The sequence below is a fragment of the Scylla paramamosain genome, chromosome 41, assembly GCF_035594125.1.
Source record: "Scylla paramamosain isolate STU-SP2022 chromosome 41, ASM3559412v1, whole genome shotgun sequence".
Classification (NCBI taxonomy): domain Eukaryota; kingdom Metazoa; phylum Arthropoda; class Malacostraca; order Decapoda; family Portunidae; genus Scylla; species Scylla paramamosain.
Genome location: NC_087191.1, coordinates 5,591,395 through 5,604,466, shown reverse-complemented (window position 1 = coordinate 5,604,466; position 13,072 = coordinate 5,591,395). Strand labels below are relative to the sequence as shown.

Here is a 13,072-nt window from a genome sequence, read left to right as displayed (position 1 = left end):
ACTACCAGGATCACTTGACGAAGATGGTGTGTCTTCGGGCTCTACAGACGAAAACTGCTGAAGAGGTTGCTTTCCACCTCGTTGATATATTCTGTGACAAAGGAGCCCCCCATATCCTGCAGTCTGACAATGGAAGAGAATTCTCAAATAAGGTAAAGAACAAATGATTTATGTAAATCTCTCTCTCTCTCTCTCTCTCTCTCTCTCTCTCTCTCTCTCTCTCTCTCTCTCTCTCTCTCTTTAAAACTCACAACATAGCAATATTGGAGTTAATGAATCACCCTGTATATGACAAAACCTGATATACGCTTTTCAATTTTCAGCTTGTCAAGGAAGTTCTGATGATGTGGCCAGAGTGCAAGATGGTTCATGGCAAACCACGACATTCCCAATCGCAGGGCTCGGTGGAACGTGCCAACAGGGATATTGAAGCCATTCTCGCATGTTGGATGAAGGACAACAACTCTACACAATGGTCACAGGGACTGCGCTTTGTCCAGTGGAAGAAAAATACCCGCTTTCACTCCGGAATTGGAAGGACACCATATGAGGCCATGTATGGACAGAAGGCTCGTCTTGGTGTTGACGCAAATTCTGTACCAGAGGAAGTCCTGGACGGTATGCAGACGGAGGAGCAGCTTGCAGAGGCACTAGGTGTTGTCAATGAGGTCACAGACACAGAGGAGGAAGAGACAGGTGTTGAAAAGCAAGAAGAAGCATCTGCTGTCATTAACTGCATCTCCTGTGGCAAAAGATATTTTGGTTTAAATGTGTGCAATGTGTGTGAGAACCCATGTCACTCTAATACTCCGTGTTCTATGAGGAATAACGATGCTGATGAGTCTGTGCTTTGTTCCATCTGCAGTCGGAGTCAGAGTATTCATACTGAACAAATGAAGTCCAACATAGAACAACAGAAACAAGCCCAAAAAATGATCGATAATTCTGTGAAGAGATTTCAACCAGCCAAGGTAGGGGAAACTGTGATGGTTCCTGTTCCATTAGTTGACCGCGGACGTGCAGAGTTTCCTAATGTGAAGGCAGTTGTTTTTCAGGCATTGGACAATGGCACATATAAGCTTGGTACAAAACACGGCCTGCTTAAACAAGTGTACACTCGCAACCAATTTACTCCATGTCTAGAAAAATTCGTTTCTCTTGATGATGTTGTACAGGAGCGGGAAGTAAGTCTGCGGGAAGTAGCAATTGCAGAATCAATGGGACAAGGTCAGGGATTCGCTAAATGCTCTTGCACTAAGTCATGTATGACCAGACGCTGCAAGTGTTTAAAAAACTCTGTATTATGCAACAGCAGATGCAAATGCAGTGCCTCTTGCTCCAACAAGGTCGACACACAATAAAATTAGTTATGTTCACTACGTTTTATCATTCCCTCGCTTTTTTTTTCATCTGCCTGCTTGCTGTATGGACATTTTGTAAACTGACCAACGATAATTTTGTAAACTGACCAAAATCTTGGTCGTTTTGCAAACTGACCAACGATAATTTTGTAAACTGACCAAAATCTTGGTCGTTTTGCAAAATGTTGAGAAATTTAGGTCATTTTGCAATGTGACCACGAATTTGGTCTTTTTGCATAATGACCGGCAATTTTGTAAAACGACCAATTTTCCAAAATGGCCGTAACATATATATATATATATATATATATATATATATATATATATATATATATTGTTACGTGTGAGCATACACTGAACTCTAGGGGATGGACCATGAAGGGGTGTTGCTCACACTAACAATGGAAGGGTTAAAAGAAAAGAGAAAAGGAGACATTTTAACTGCTATTTAATATCTTAAAGTTAACCCTTAAATTAAGTAACAATACAAAATTGAAGATTATTTAAGTAAGTAAAAGTAAGTAACAAGGAGTGGCAATCTGAACTGGACTGAATAACTTAAAAGACTGGTTCAGTTAATAACTTAAGCCAAGTTAGTAAATGCATATAGATACAGATTACAAAAATAAACACCTTTACATATACATAATAGAAAATAAATATAAATGTGTTTGTGTGTGTGTGTGTGTGGGTGTGTAACACTGGTGTAACTCTTACCACCGCTCTGGAGTGTATATGAGGCTCCCAGCGTATGCCAAGGCGACCTCAGAGCTGTAGCGACCCTTGGAGGAGACTGAAGCTCGATGGAACTCCACCCCTCGTTATCGGCTTGGTAGCCTGCTAGAGGTCACGTATCCAGTATGCCTCAAGCTATACACGTGGCAGCGCCACGAGTTGAGAGGCAGGCACCTGGTTCCGTGGTAGAGTAGTCACGTGTGTGACATTCCCCCCTTCTTAGGATGACGCAGAAGGAATGACTCTGCGTCATTAGAGAAGTGAGGTGGTTCCTGTCCCGTGAAGGTTGATTCCACCAGAACGTGTGTAGTCTGGGTCCCGGTAGATGGTTCTTCTGGCAGTGCTCGGCCCTCGGCTGCCTCCATCGACCGGTTCACAAGGCACGACTGCATCCCCGGCAACAGGATCCTAGGGTCCTCAGGGTCGCGACGGGTAGTGATGCGAGGCGTAGTGGGAAGGCGAGACAAAGTGTCAGCAAGGCAGTTGTCCAGTCCCTTAATATGGTGCATTTCAATGTGGTAAGGCTGGAGCTGTAGAGACCACCGTAGCAGACGTTGGTTAGTGAAGCGGTTCCTGTTGAGAAAAGTCAAAGGGTTGTGGTCAGTGTAGATTTGGAGTGGCTGGGTGTTGGACTGAAGATAGTACTCAAACTTCTTGATGGCAGAGATAATGGCTAAAAGTTCTTTCTCGATAGTGCTGTAATTCTTCTGATGGATGTTGAACTTCTCGGAGTGGTAGGCGACTGGGTGAAAGATTCCGTCAGATTCTTGCAGGAGGGCGGCACCCGAAGCGTGATCACTGGCGTCAGTATGTATGATGAAGGGTTTACTGAAGTCGGCCGCACGCAAAACCGGTTCCCGAGCAAGCAAGTTCTTAAGTTGATTGAAGGCATGTTGGCAGGCAGGGGTCCATTCGTACGCCACATTCCAACTAGTTAGTCTAGTAAGTGGCCCAGCTGCGTCTGCGAAGTTTGGACAGAAACGCCGGTAGAACCCCGCCATGCCCAGGAAGCGGCGGAGCTCGCGTCGAGTAGTGGGAGTTGGGTACTTCAGTACTGCGTCGACGTTAGCGGTCTTGGGCCGGACGGAGCCTTGTCCAATCTGATGTCCTAGGTAGGAGACGGTGGCAGCTCCGAACGTAGACTTCGCCAGCTTCACGGTGAGGTTCGCTTCCTGCAGACGGCTGAGCACATTCTGGATTCCATCTATCAGGTCGTCTACCCGAGGCAGAGGATAGGCGTCAGGAATGGTGACGGCGTTGACCCGTCGGTAATCCGTGCAGAATCGCAGTTGTCCGTCCTCCTTGGGTACTAGGAGGCAGGGTGATGCCCATGGGGAGCTGCTGGGTATAGCCAAGCCCTGCTCTAATAAGTACTGGACCTCCTTCTGCATCTGTTCTCGTTTCCGGGGGTTGACTCTGTAGGGAGACTGCTTGATAGGGAAGGTCCCTGGAAGCACCTTCACATCATGGCAGAGGACATTACAGATTCTAGGATTGTCACCGAACACGTCATACTGAGAGATCAATCTTGAGATATCCAGTGCTCGAGAGGATGAAAGATGACGGAGCTGACCATCTAAGTGTTGGATAATGTAGGTGTTGTTTTGCGTGTCCTCAGTGGTAATACATTTATCATACATCAATGAACACACAGAGGCAGGTTTTAACTCTGAGTCAGCCTCCTGGGGTTCAATGATACCACAGGAAGCTACTCTAGGGGTTGGTTGGGCGCCAGTCACAGGGGTTCTACATTTATACATTTTTAGGAGATTAACGTGTATTAACTGTGTTGCCTTTCGGCGGTCTGGAGTGTTTATGATGTAGTTGTTATCTCCTACCTTTTCCACTACCTCATAGGGACCATGATACTTTACTTGTAATGGGTGTTTAGGTGTGGGTATGAATGCAAGGACTTGATCACCTCTATCAAATACTCTAACTCTGGCCTTCTGATCAAAGTGTTTCTTCATGGTGTTTTGAGATTTGTGTAAGTTGTTATCAGCAAAGGTGCGAACTTTAGTGAGTGTGGCTTTAAGGTTGTTCAAGTATTTAGTTACAGAGACAAGTTTGTGGGTAGTGGAATCTAACAATTTGTCTTTAATAATCCTTAATGGTCCCCGCACTTTCCTACCGAACAAGAGCTCGAATGGGGAAACTCCTGTACTCTCGTTAGGTGCTTCCCTGATGGCAAAAAGCATGTAGGGGAGTGCGTCATCCCATTCGCTCTCCTGCTCGTGACAGAATTTGCGTAGAAGTCCTTTCAGTGTCTGATGAAATCTTTCTAGAGCGCCCTGTGACTGCGGGTGATAGGCAGAAGACAAGGTTTGTGCGATACCAAGCTCTTTTAACACCTCTGTGAAGAGAACGCTAGTGAAATTAGTTCCTCGGTCACTCTGAATGGTTTGAGGAATCCCGAAGGTAGTAAAGAAGTGGTTTAGCTTGGACACAATAGTGTTGGTGTTGATTTTACGTATCGGAAAGGCTTCGGGATACCTAGTTGTTGGGTCAAGAATTGTTAGGATATATTCATTACCTTTCTTGGTTTTTGGAAGAGGCCCCACAATGTCAATTATTATTTTATGAAATGGTTCTGAGGGAACAGCAATAGGCTGGAGAGGATAGGGTGGGATAGTTACGTTAGGTTTACCCGCTATCTGGCAGAGATGACAAGTACTGACGTAATTCTTCACATCCTCCCTTAATCCTGGCCAGTAAAAGTCAGCGAGGATCTTCTCACATGTCTTCTTGATGCCCAAGTGACCAGCAAAACTTTCATGAGCGATCTCTAGTATGGAATGTCTGAGTATGGTAGGCACAACCACCTGGTGGGCTTCTGCCCAAGCAGCATCATCTGGGACCTTAGAGGGCCGGAACACTCTCATGAGAACTCCATCCTGTTTGTAAAAGGCAGGGTAATGAGTAATTTGATCTGGAGGGATAACCTTGTCATGAAATTGAGTCAAAGTAGTGTCTTCCTGTTGAGCCTCAGTGAGAAGTTTTTCAGAAAATATTTGATTGAGTTCAAGTGGGGATGGGCTCTTCTTTGGAAGTGAGAAAGACTGATCAGATTTCCTTGCTTGTGCACGAGTAGTGACACAAACAGGGAATAAGCCTGGTTGTTGCTCTTCTAACTGTACAGTGGGGTTATCCATCAGCATTGTGTCACTAATTACCAAAGGGGGAGTCACCTTACTGCCAGCTAGGTCATTAGCGAGGAGTAGTTGAGCATTAGGGATGGGTAAGGCTGGTTCTTCACTAACTCTTATTATCACTTCACCTCTTACTAGTGGGCTATCAAGATGTACTTTAGCTAATGCAATGGGGAAGGGGTCATGGAAGTCTTTTAAATATACCTTTTCACCTGTGTAACACTGTTCAATACCAGGGACTGCTGACTTCAGCACTAGGGACTGAGCTGAACAGGTGTCTCTGACAATCTTAACTGGGTGATCCTTGTTATCAATGCTGATGGTGCCTACAGACCTGAAAGGCTCAAATAAGTCTTTAGGTACAGGGAAGGAGGGAAGAGCTTGTATGGAAGCAACTGGCTTGGCAGGATATGTTTGAGCTACCTTGCACTTGGGATTAGGACAGTTCTTTATGAGGTGCCCCGGCTGTTTACAAAAAGCACAAAATAGAGGTGGTCGAGTACTACTGCCGGTCATTTTACCAACCCCTGAGTTACCTGAGTTTATCTTACCACTAGGAGTCTCGGTCAGCTTGTCTGAGGTTGCCTTGCGATTCACCAGGGAGAAAAGGTCCGCTAACTGAGCGGCTTTGAGAAGATCTGTTTCTTCTTTGTTGGTGATGTGTAACATTACTGAGTAAAGGAGCTTACGCATGAACTCTTCTAAGGCTAAGAGATTTACTAATTCGTCGTACGTGGTTATCGCGGCTGACTTAAGCCAACGCTTGAGAGCCCTCAGTTTCTCTGAGGCAAACTCTAGATAGGTTTGTTGCGGAGTTTTGAACATTTTTCGAAAAGACTGACGGTATCCTTCTGTGGTAATGGAGTACGCCGCTAGGATGCCCTGTTTGACACAGTCGTAATCCGTGTTGTTTTCGAGGCCGTTCAAAATAGTTAAAGCCTTTTGGCTGAGTTTGGGTTTAAGAAGCCAAGGCCAGTCTTCTCGGGGCAGTTCAAAATGTACTGCTGTGTCCTCGAACTGTCCAAAGAAAGTTTCGGGGTCTTTGTCAGAGAACTGAGGGAGTAGTGAGAGATATTTAGTTAACTTTTGTTTGAGGTCAGCTGTGGTGGTTGATCGAGATTTTAATTGTGCGAGTTGGGTCTCGTGGATTCTTTCTTTTTCTCTCTCCTCTTTCTTTTTCTCTCTCCTCTCTTTCTTTTTCCTCCTTTTCTTTTACATATGCCAGATCCCTTTCCGCTTTTTCTTTTTGAAAAGCTAGTTCTTCTCGCCTTAGTTCTCTCTCTTCTCTCTCTCTCTTTCTCTTGCTGCCATTAGTTTCAGCTTTTCGAGTTCGAGCATTAAACTGGCGTCGTGCTGTGAAGCAGCACTAGTGGCTTCACCTCCAAGGTGAACTAGGATTTGAGTTCGGAGTTCTTCCTTCCGAATGTCAGACGGATATGAGAGATCAAACTGTCGGGCTATGTACTTTAAATCATTCTTTGTCACTTTGGCAGTTTGTAGCTCCGCCACAGAAGGATTACTGCAAAATGCGTCCAAGTTTAACTCGCGTACTTTTAAAGCGGAAAAACGCAAAAATTCACCAACAAAGAAATAAGCACAACTTCATATACACTCGAGAGCAGGAAAGGAACTAGTGTAGTTATATGTATGTGTAAACATGTGTAATATCCCGGACAGGCCCCCAATTGTTACGTGTGAGCATACACTGAACTCTAGGGGATGGACCATGAAGGGGTGTTGCTCACACTAACAATGGAAGGGTTAAAAGAAAAGAGAAAAGGAGACATTTTAACTGCTATTAAATATCTTAAAGTTAACCCTTAAATTAAGTAACAATACAAAATTGAAGATTATTTAAGTAAGTAAAAGTAAGTAACAAGGAGTGGCAATCTGAACTGGACTGAATAACTTAAAAGACTGGTTCAGTTAATAACTTAAGCCAAGTTAGTAAATGCATATAGATACAAATTACAAAAATAAACACCTTTACATATACATAATAGAAAATAAATATAAATGTGTTTGTGTGTGTGTGTGTGTGTGTTTATGTGTGTGTGTGTGTGTGGGTTTGTAACACTGGTGTAATTCTTACCACCGCTCTCGAGTGTATATGAGGCTCCCAGCGTATGCCAAGGCGACCTCAGAGCTGTAGCGACCCTTGGAGGAGACTGAAGCTCGATGGAACTCCACCCCTCGTTATCGGCTTGGTAGCCTGCTAGAGGTCACGTATCCAGTATGCCTCAAGCTATACACGTGGCAGCGCCACGAGTTGAGAGGCAGGCACCTGGTTCCGTGGTAGAGTAGTCACGTGTGTGACAATATATATATATATATATATATATATATATATATATATATATATATATATATATATATATATATATATATATATATATATATATATATATATATATATATATATCCTCTGGGCACAGAATCTATAAAAGGACACTGGAATCCAGTAGCATTTAATAATTAGAGATATTACAGACACTGAAGAAGCAGCCCACTCACAAAAGAGGGAGGGTCTGCTGACAGCTCTCCGACGCCAAATATTCGACCAACGCAGTGGTGGAGTCGATTGGGGGCGTATCTATTAACTTACGAGACACTACAATCACTGGCAGGCTTTTGAAGATACCTTTCTCACACCTATCAGCAGAGGCTTACTGCCTTAATTAGACAAATTATATGAAACTGAACGCTCTCTAAGCGAAATCACATGAATTCTTCAAGCCTCGCCCTGCCCCGAGATGCACGTCACATCCTCTAGTCAACTGGGCAAGCTTGGTGCCCGGAACCATGCTAAGTCTGTTCTCCAACTAGCCAAAAACTCCTTCATTAACAAAAAATGTCAAAATCTTTCAAGATCTAACTCCCCTCGTGAATTTTGGCATCTAGCAAAAAATATCTCCAATAACTTTGCTTCTTCTTCTTAACCTCCTTTATTTCAACCAGATGGCAAAACTTCTATCACATCTATAGGAGCTGAACTCTTCGTTCAAATCTTTGCTAAAAACTTTACCTTGGATGATTCAGGGCTTGTTCCTCCGTCTCCTCCACCCTCTGACTACTTCATGCTACCTATTAAAATTCTTAGCAATGATGTGTTCCATGCCCTCGCTGGCCTAAACCCTCGGAAGTCTTATGGACCTGATGGGGTCCCTCCTATTGTTCTCCGAAACTGTGCCTCCGTGCCTAGTCAAACTCTTTCAACTCTGTCTGTCAACATCTACCTTTCCTTCTTTCTGGAAGTTTGCCTACATTCTGCCTGTTCCTAAAAAGGGTGACCGTTCTAATCCCTCAAACTATCGTCCTGTTGCTTTAATTTCCTGCTTGTCTAAAGTTTTTTTTAATCTATCATCAACAGGAAGATTCTTAAACATATATCACTTCACAACCTTCTATCTGCTCGCCAGTATTGTTTCCGTCAAGGCCTCTCTACAGGTGATCTGGCTTTCCTTACTGAGTCTTGGTCATCCTCTTTTAGAGATTTTGGTGAATCTTTTGCTGTTGCCTTCGATATATCAAAAGCTTTTGATAGAGTCTGGCACAAAGCTTTGATTTCCAAACTACCCTCCTACGGCTTCTATCCTTCTCTCTGTAACTTCATCTCAAGTTTCCTTTCTGACCGTTCTATTGCTGCTGTGGTAGACGGTCACTGTTCTTCTCCTAAATCTATTAACAGTGGTGTTCCTCAGGGTTCTGTCCTGTCATCCACTTTCTTCTTATTATTAGTCAATGATCTTGCTAAACCAAACTTCTTGTCCTATCTACTCATACGTTGATGAAACCACCCTGCACTTTTCCACGTCTTTTCATAGACGTCCAACCCTTCAGGAAGTAAACATTTCACGCAGGGAAGCCACAGAACGCCTGACTTCTGATCTTTCTAAAATTTCTGATTGGGCCAGAGCAGACCTGGTATTGTTCAATGCCTCAAAAACTCAATTCCTCCATCTATCAACTCGACAAAATCTACCAGACAACGATCCCCTCTTCTTCAATGACATGTAACTGTTCCCTTCTTCTACACTGAACGTCCTCGGTCTGTCCTTTATTTATAATCTAAACTGGAAACATCACATCTCATCTCTAAAACAGCTCCTATGAAGTCATGCGTTCTGAGACGTCTCCGCCAGTTTTTTTTTTTTTTTTTTTTCGCACCCTTCCAGCTGCTAACTCTGTGCAAGGGCCTTATCCGTCCATGCATGGAGTATGCTTCACATGTCTGGTGGGGTTCCACTCATACTGCTCTTCCAGACAGGGTGGAATCAAAAGCTTTTCGTCTCATCAACTCCTATCCTCTAACTAACTGTCTTCAGCCTCTCTATCATCGCCGCATTGTTGCATCTCTAGCTGTCTTCTACCGCTATTTTCATGCTAACTACCCTCCTCCCGCGGCCTCGCTGCACAAGACTCTTCTTTTTCTCACCCTTGTTCTGTCCACCTCTCTAATGCAAGAGTTAACCAGTATTCTCAATCATTCATCCCTTTCTCTCGTAAACTCTGGAACTCCCTGCCTGTTTCTGGAATCTAGGTAAATTGCTCGAAATCAATTGCTCGACAGTAAATTGCTCGAAATCAATTGCTCGAAAAATAATTTCTCGAACTGTCATTTACTCGAAAGGCAGATTGCTCGAAATAATTTCGAAGCTCGAAGCACCACGTCAGCTGCGCCGTCTCACGTCTCGAAAGGCAAATTGCTCGAAATAATTTCGAAGCACAAAGCATTACGTCAGCTGCGCCGTCTCACGACAGGTCTCTTGGCTGGCTTAACACAAGGTGACAGGGGTACTTTCTGTACGTGTGGTTCCCCCTTTCTTCCTTTCTCCCCATTGCAACCATATCCATTGTCATTAGGTTTGTCTTACAGTATTCCCTTAAGTGTTTATACTTGTCACTGGATTGTCTATTATTGATATTGAGTCGACCTATAATAATACTGACGATTTTCCTGATTCTTTCTTTTGTTTTCTATTTCTATTTCAGTTATTTTCTAGATTTTGAACCCTAGAAATGGACATAACTTTTGTTGAGAGCGAAAAAGGAAAGAAGAAGCTATGTTTGGATGGATATCTTTATATCAAAGACAAAACAGTGAACAATAAGATTTACTGGAAATGTGAAATGTGCAAAAAAAAGAAATGCTCAGCACATGTTATCACAGTCCATGATAGTATCCAGAAACGAAACAGGAATCACAACCATGGAGGAGATGCCGCTAAAATTGAAGCCGGTAAAGCCATGCAGAAAGTGAAAGAACATGCAATAAATAGTCAAGATACACCACATTATATTGTATCATGTGCTTCAATGGAAATAAGTCCTGCTGCAGCGGTGCAGCTCCCTTCAGTACCAAATATGAAAAGAACCATACGTAATATACGCGCAAGGGAAAATGCTGGACCTGCTTTGCTTACCTCGATCTTAACATCCCAGAAGAGTTTACCAAAACCATCAAAGGGGATTTATTCCTTATTTATGACTCTGGTCCTACAAATGATCGTATTTTAATTTTTGCAACCGAAAGCAATCTCGATATCTTGGCACGTTCTGAGCACTGGTACGCTGATAGAACTTTTAAAACTGTGCCTTTGATTTTTGGTCAAATGTATACAATACATGGCTTGAAGTCAGGTAAAATATTACCTCTCGTATATGCACTGTTACCTAACAAAACTGAAGAAACCTAAAGGAGGTTCCTGAAGGCTCTTAAAGAAAGAATCCCTACATTACAGCCATTAACAATAATGATTGATTTTGAACTTGCCATGGTTAAAACAATAGAACACGAATTTCCAATGTCTAAGTGTAGTGGCTGTTATTTTTTTTTTTTTTTCATTTTTGTCAAAACCTTTATCGAAAAATTCAAGCAAGTGGCCTTAAGAAAATGTACGACACCAATGCTGAATTTGCTCTTAAAGTTCGTCGTTTATCTGCGTTGGCATTTATACCTGTACCCAAAGTTGTGGAAACATTTGAATTTCTAGTTGAAAATTAAATTTTTCCGGATGAGCTTCAAGGAGTTGTGGATTATTTTGAAGACACATGGATTGGGCGGCCGTGTAGACGCAGCAGTAGACGTGCTCCTTTATTTAAACATGAAATGTGGAACTGTTTTGATAATGTTGTAGAAGGACTGTCAAAAACAAACAATGCAATTGAAGGATGGCACAACAGTTTTGAACATCAAATAGGTGCTCGTCATCCGTCTATTTAGAAATTTATTGATGGACTAAAGAGAGAACAAAGTTTACAAGAATTGCGAATAGAACAATATGTGGGAGGAGTGAGTGCAGCTGAGCAGAAAAAAGTACTGTGACACCGCAATGCGATTAAAGAATATTGTATCAAACTATGACACAACAGACAATGTAGAAGAATATCTAAGAAGTATAGCATACAATATTTTATACTAATAGAGTAAATATTTGCAATAATTTTTTTAATTTAAATTTTTTGATTTTTAAAATTTTTAAATGTACCCATTCGTGTTTTTAACTGTTCAATTAACAAAAATAAAGTATTGTTTTATCTTTTTTTATTCTGTTTTCGAGCAATTTGCCTTTCGAGCAATTGACAGTTCGAGAAATTATTTTTCGAGCAATTGATTTCGAGCAATTTACCGGATACCCTGTTTCTGTACTTCCATCTTCCTATGACTTGAATTCCTTAAAGAGGTAGGTTTCAAGACACTTATCCTTCCATTTTTTAGTACCGCTTTGCATGCTTTGCCTTTTCTGCGACTGGCATCTCAGTGGGCTTATATTTTATTGCATTTTTGTTGCCCTTGGCCAGTGTTCCTCCTACATAAAAAAAAATAATAATAATAACAACAACAATAATAATAATAATAATAATAATAATAATAATAATAATAATAATAATAATAATACAAATAGATATTTTGATAAAAGTAATAAAAATAGTAATAATAATAATAATAATAATAATAATAATAATAATAATAATAATAATAATAACAACAATCATCATCATCATCATCATCATCATCAGCAGCAGCAGCAGCAGCAGCAATACCAGCAGCATCATCAACAAAGGAAAGAAAAAAATCCCAAAGAACTTGATCTTAACATATTTTAGAGACACTATCTTTAAGATAGAATCATCTCCATATATTCACACATCAAGCCCAGAACACACACTACACATACACTCTGCCATTAAAACTACAATTAACACCTTCATATAATAGGTTTTCTGTACAGTAATGGAAAACTGAAATACAAGGGCACATGCCCCAAATCTGTCGTGCATTGCATATTAAAAACAAAAATAAATAAAATAAAATAAACACACTTCACCTTATTGGGCTCATCCATCATTTGTTGCAGTGTTACTGGCAATACATTTTTTTTTATATAGAACAAGCACTAATACATACGTAACATGTTCTAAGGGATACAAATTTCTATGACCTAATGGAGGCCAATTACATTCCTCACATCTTGGGTGCACAAGTTCCTTACATAGTTTCCCACGTCAGAGGACAGATCACGCATTATTTCATCATACCTTCAGAACAGTCTTTTCTTGAAATACAATAGAAACTAAATTTTCTAGGCAAAAAATGATATAGCAATGACTAAAAAGTAGTATTTCTCCTAATGTTATAAAGTTAAAAATATAAAGAATCATATGTTTAAAAATCTGAGAGGACAGAGATAAACAATCATTAATACTCCAAAGATACAAAATCACTACACACTAAGTAGCTTTCTTGATTGATGCTACATGTACTGACATCTCCTTCTAAAAACTCTGCAAAGGGCTAAATGTGATAGTGTTTCACAGGACAGCAGC

At 41.5% G+C, this 13,072-nt stretch overlaps 1 protein-coding gene across 1 annotated transcript in view; it reads left to right on the top strand.

The window, feature by feature from the left end:
* Positions 1-1,542, top strand: part of LOC135092860 (KRAB-A domain-containing protein 2-like) — a 3,077-nt gene extending 1,535 nt beyond the window's left edge. The window contains exons 2-3 of the mRNA XM_063991609.1: positions 1-152; positions 324-1,542. The exon at positions 1-152 is cut by the window's left edge and continues 55 nt beyond it. Of these exons, the coding sequence (XP_063847679.1) occupies positions 1-152; positions 324-1,361 (1,190 nt within the window). The 3' untranslated portion in view covers positions 1,362-1,542. The remainder of the gene's footprint in view (positions 153-323) is intronic.
* Positions 1,543-13,072: the final 11,530 nt, after the last annotated feature.